Here is a 1,168-nt window from a genome sequence, read left to right as displayed (position 1 = left end):
CGACTTCTGGCAGCTGGCCGAGTTTTTCGGGGCCGTTTGTACGCGGACCTTCGACTATGACACCACGCACGTCTTGGTGCCGGGGGTACGATGGAACCTGCTCGCCTCTGCTCGAGGCCCTCTCTCCTGCCGTTTGTTGTTTTTTCTCCTCTCCCTCCCTTGGGGAAGATCCTCCCGGCACCGGTGTTTTTTTCTCCTCTGACATTGCGCCCAATCCAGCGCCCTCCCTTCGTGAGCCCTCTGGTGCATGAGGCGCTGGAGCACAAGCGCCTGGCTGAGACCGGGTCCTCCGGTGCCAGACTACACATTATCAACATCGACTGGTATGTCAGCCTTTGGCTTCTGGCCTTGCTCTCGCTCTCCTGTTTTTTTCCCACATGATCCCAGGCTGACTCGCCACAATCCCTCACGGCGTGTTTCCCCCCTCCCCCCTCGGTTGTAAAGGCTGCTAATTGCGGCGCGCGTCTGGACCCGGCCCCGGGAGAGCGTTTTCACGGTGCGCTTCGAGCCCAAGCAGCGGCCGCAAGTTGCCGCCCCTGTGCCGGTGGTGGCGACGGCGGCGGCGGTGGAAGCAGCAGCGGCAGTGGTGGTCGACGAGCCCGAAGCCGTCAAATCGGCCGGCACCCCGCCAGGGACGCCTCCCGGGACGCCCCCAGGGACACCTCCCCCGGAGTGAGTGCCCATGTGCGAGCCAGAGGCCATGCTTGTCCTTTATTTCCCCCTCCCTCACCACGCGAGGCCTCCTCGTTGGAGCGGCCCTGGACGTGCAGGTGCATGTGCTTGCGCGCCTGCACGGGCGTATACCCGAGCACATGCTGGCGCAAATGCACACTCACACGCACAGCGACAAATGCTGAGTACTCGCCTGCCCGTCCGTCCGTTCGCCGGCTCGCCGGTGTCTTTCATTTCTCACGCACAAACATGCTCACTGGTGCTATATTGGGTGAGTGGCAGAGAAGGAGGGGAGTTTAAGAGGAGAAGAGGGAGGGGGGGAGGGAGGGGAGAGAAGGAGGCACAGGGCTGCGAGCAAAGGGCCTTCAGCAGCAGAAGAAGCGCTTCTTCCTCTGGGAGGACTGTGCGGCTTCCTCAATCTCGAGCTTCTCCCTAAGCACATGGAGGTGAGTCAAGGGACGCAGCAAAAGGAGGAGGGGCGAGCAGGGGGGGGGGG

At 62.9% G+C, this 1,168-nt stretch overlaps 2 protein-coding genes across 2 annotated transcripts in view; one reads left to right on the top strand and one right to left on the bottom strand.

The window, feature by feature from the left end:
* H696_01517 (hypothetical protein) overlaps positions 1-676 on the top strand; it is a gene marked incomplete at its 3' end in the record, with an annotated part of 3,685 nt that extends 3,009 nt beyond the window's left edge. The window contains exons 5-7 of the mRNA XM_009495414.1: positions 14-85; positions 220-323; positions 445-676. Of these exons, the coding sequence (XP_009493689.1) occupies positions 14-85; positions 220-323; positions 445-676 (408 nt within the window). The remainder of the gene's footprint in view (positions 1-13; positions 86-219; positions 324-444) is intronic.
* A 361-nt stretch (positions 677-1,037) lies between these two features.
* The window catches only part of H696_01516 (hypothetical protein), a gene marked incomplete at both ends in the record, with an annotated part of 3,752 nt that continues 3,621 nt past the window's right edge, over positions 1,038-1,168 (bottom strand). The window contains one exon of the mRNA XM_009495413.1: positions 1,038-1,104. Coding sequence (XP_009493688.1) covers positions 1,038-1,104 — 67 coding nt within the window. The remainder of the gene's footprint in view (positions 1,105-1,168) is intronic.

This window comes from Fonticula alba, assembly GCF_000388065.1.
Source record: "Fonticula alba strain ATCC 38817 unplaced genomic scaffold supercont2.2, whole genome shotgun sequence".
In the NCBI taxonomy this organism is placed as follows: Eukaryota; order Rotosphaerida; family Fonticulaceae; genus Fonticula; species Fonticula alba.
The sequence above is the reverse complement of the archived record's forward strand: the minus strand, read 5'-3'. Positions and strand labels throughout refer to the sequence as shown.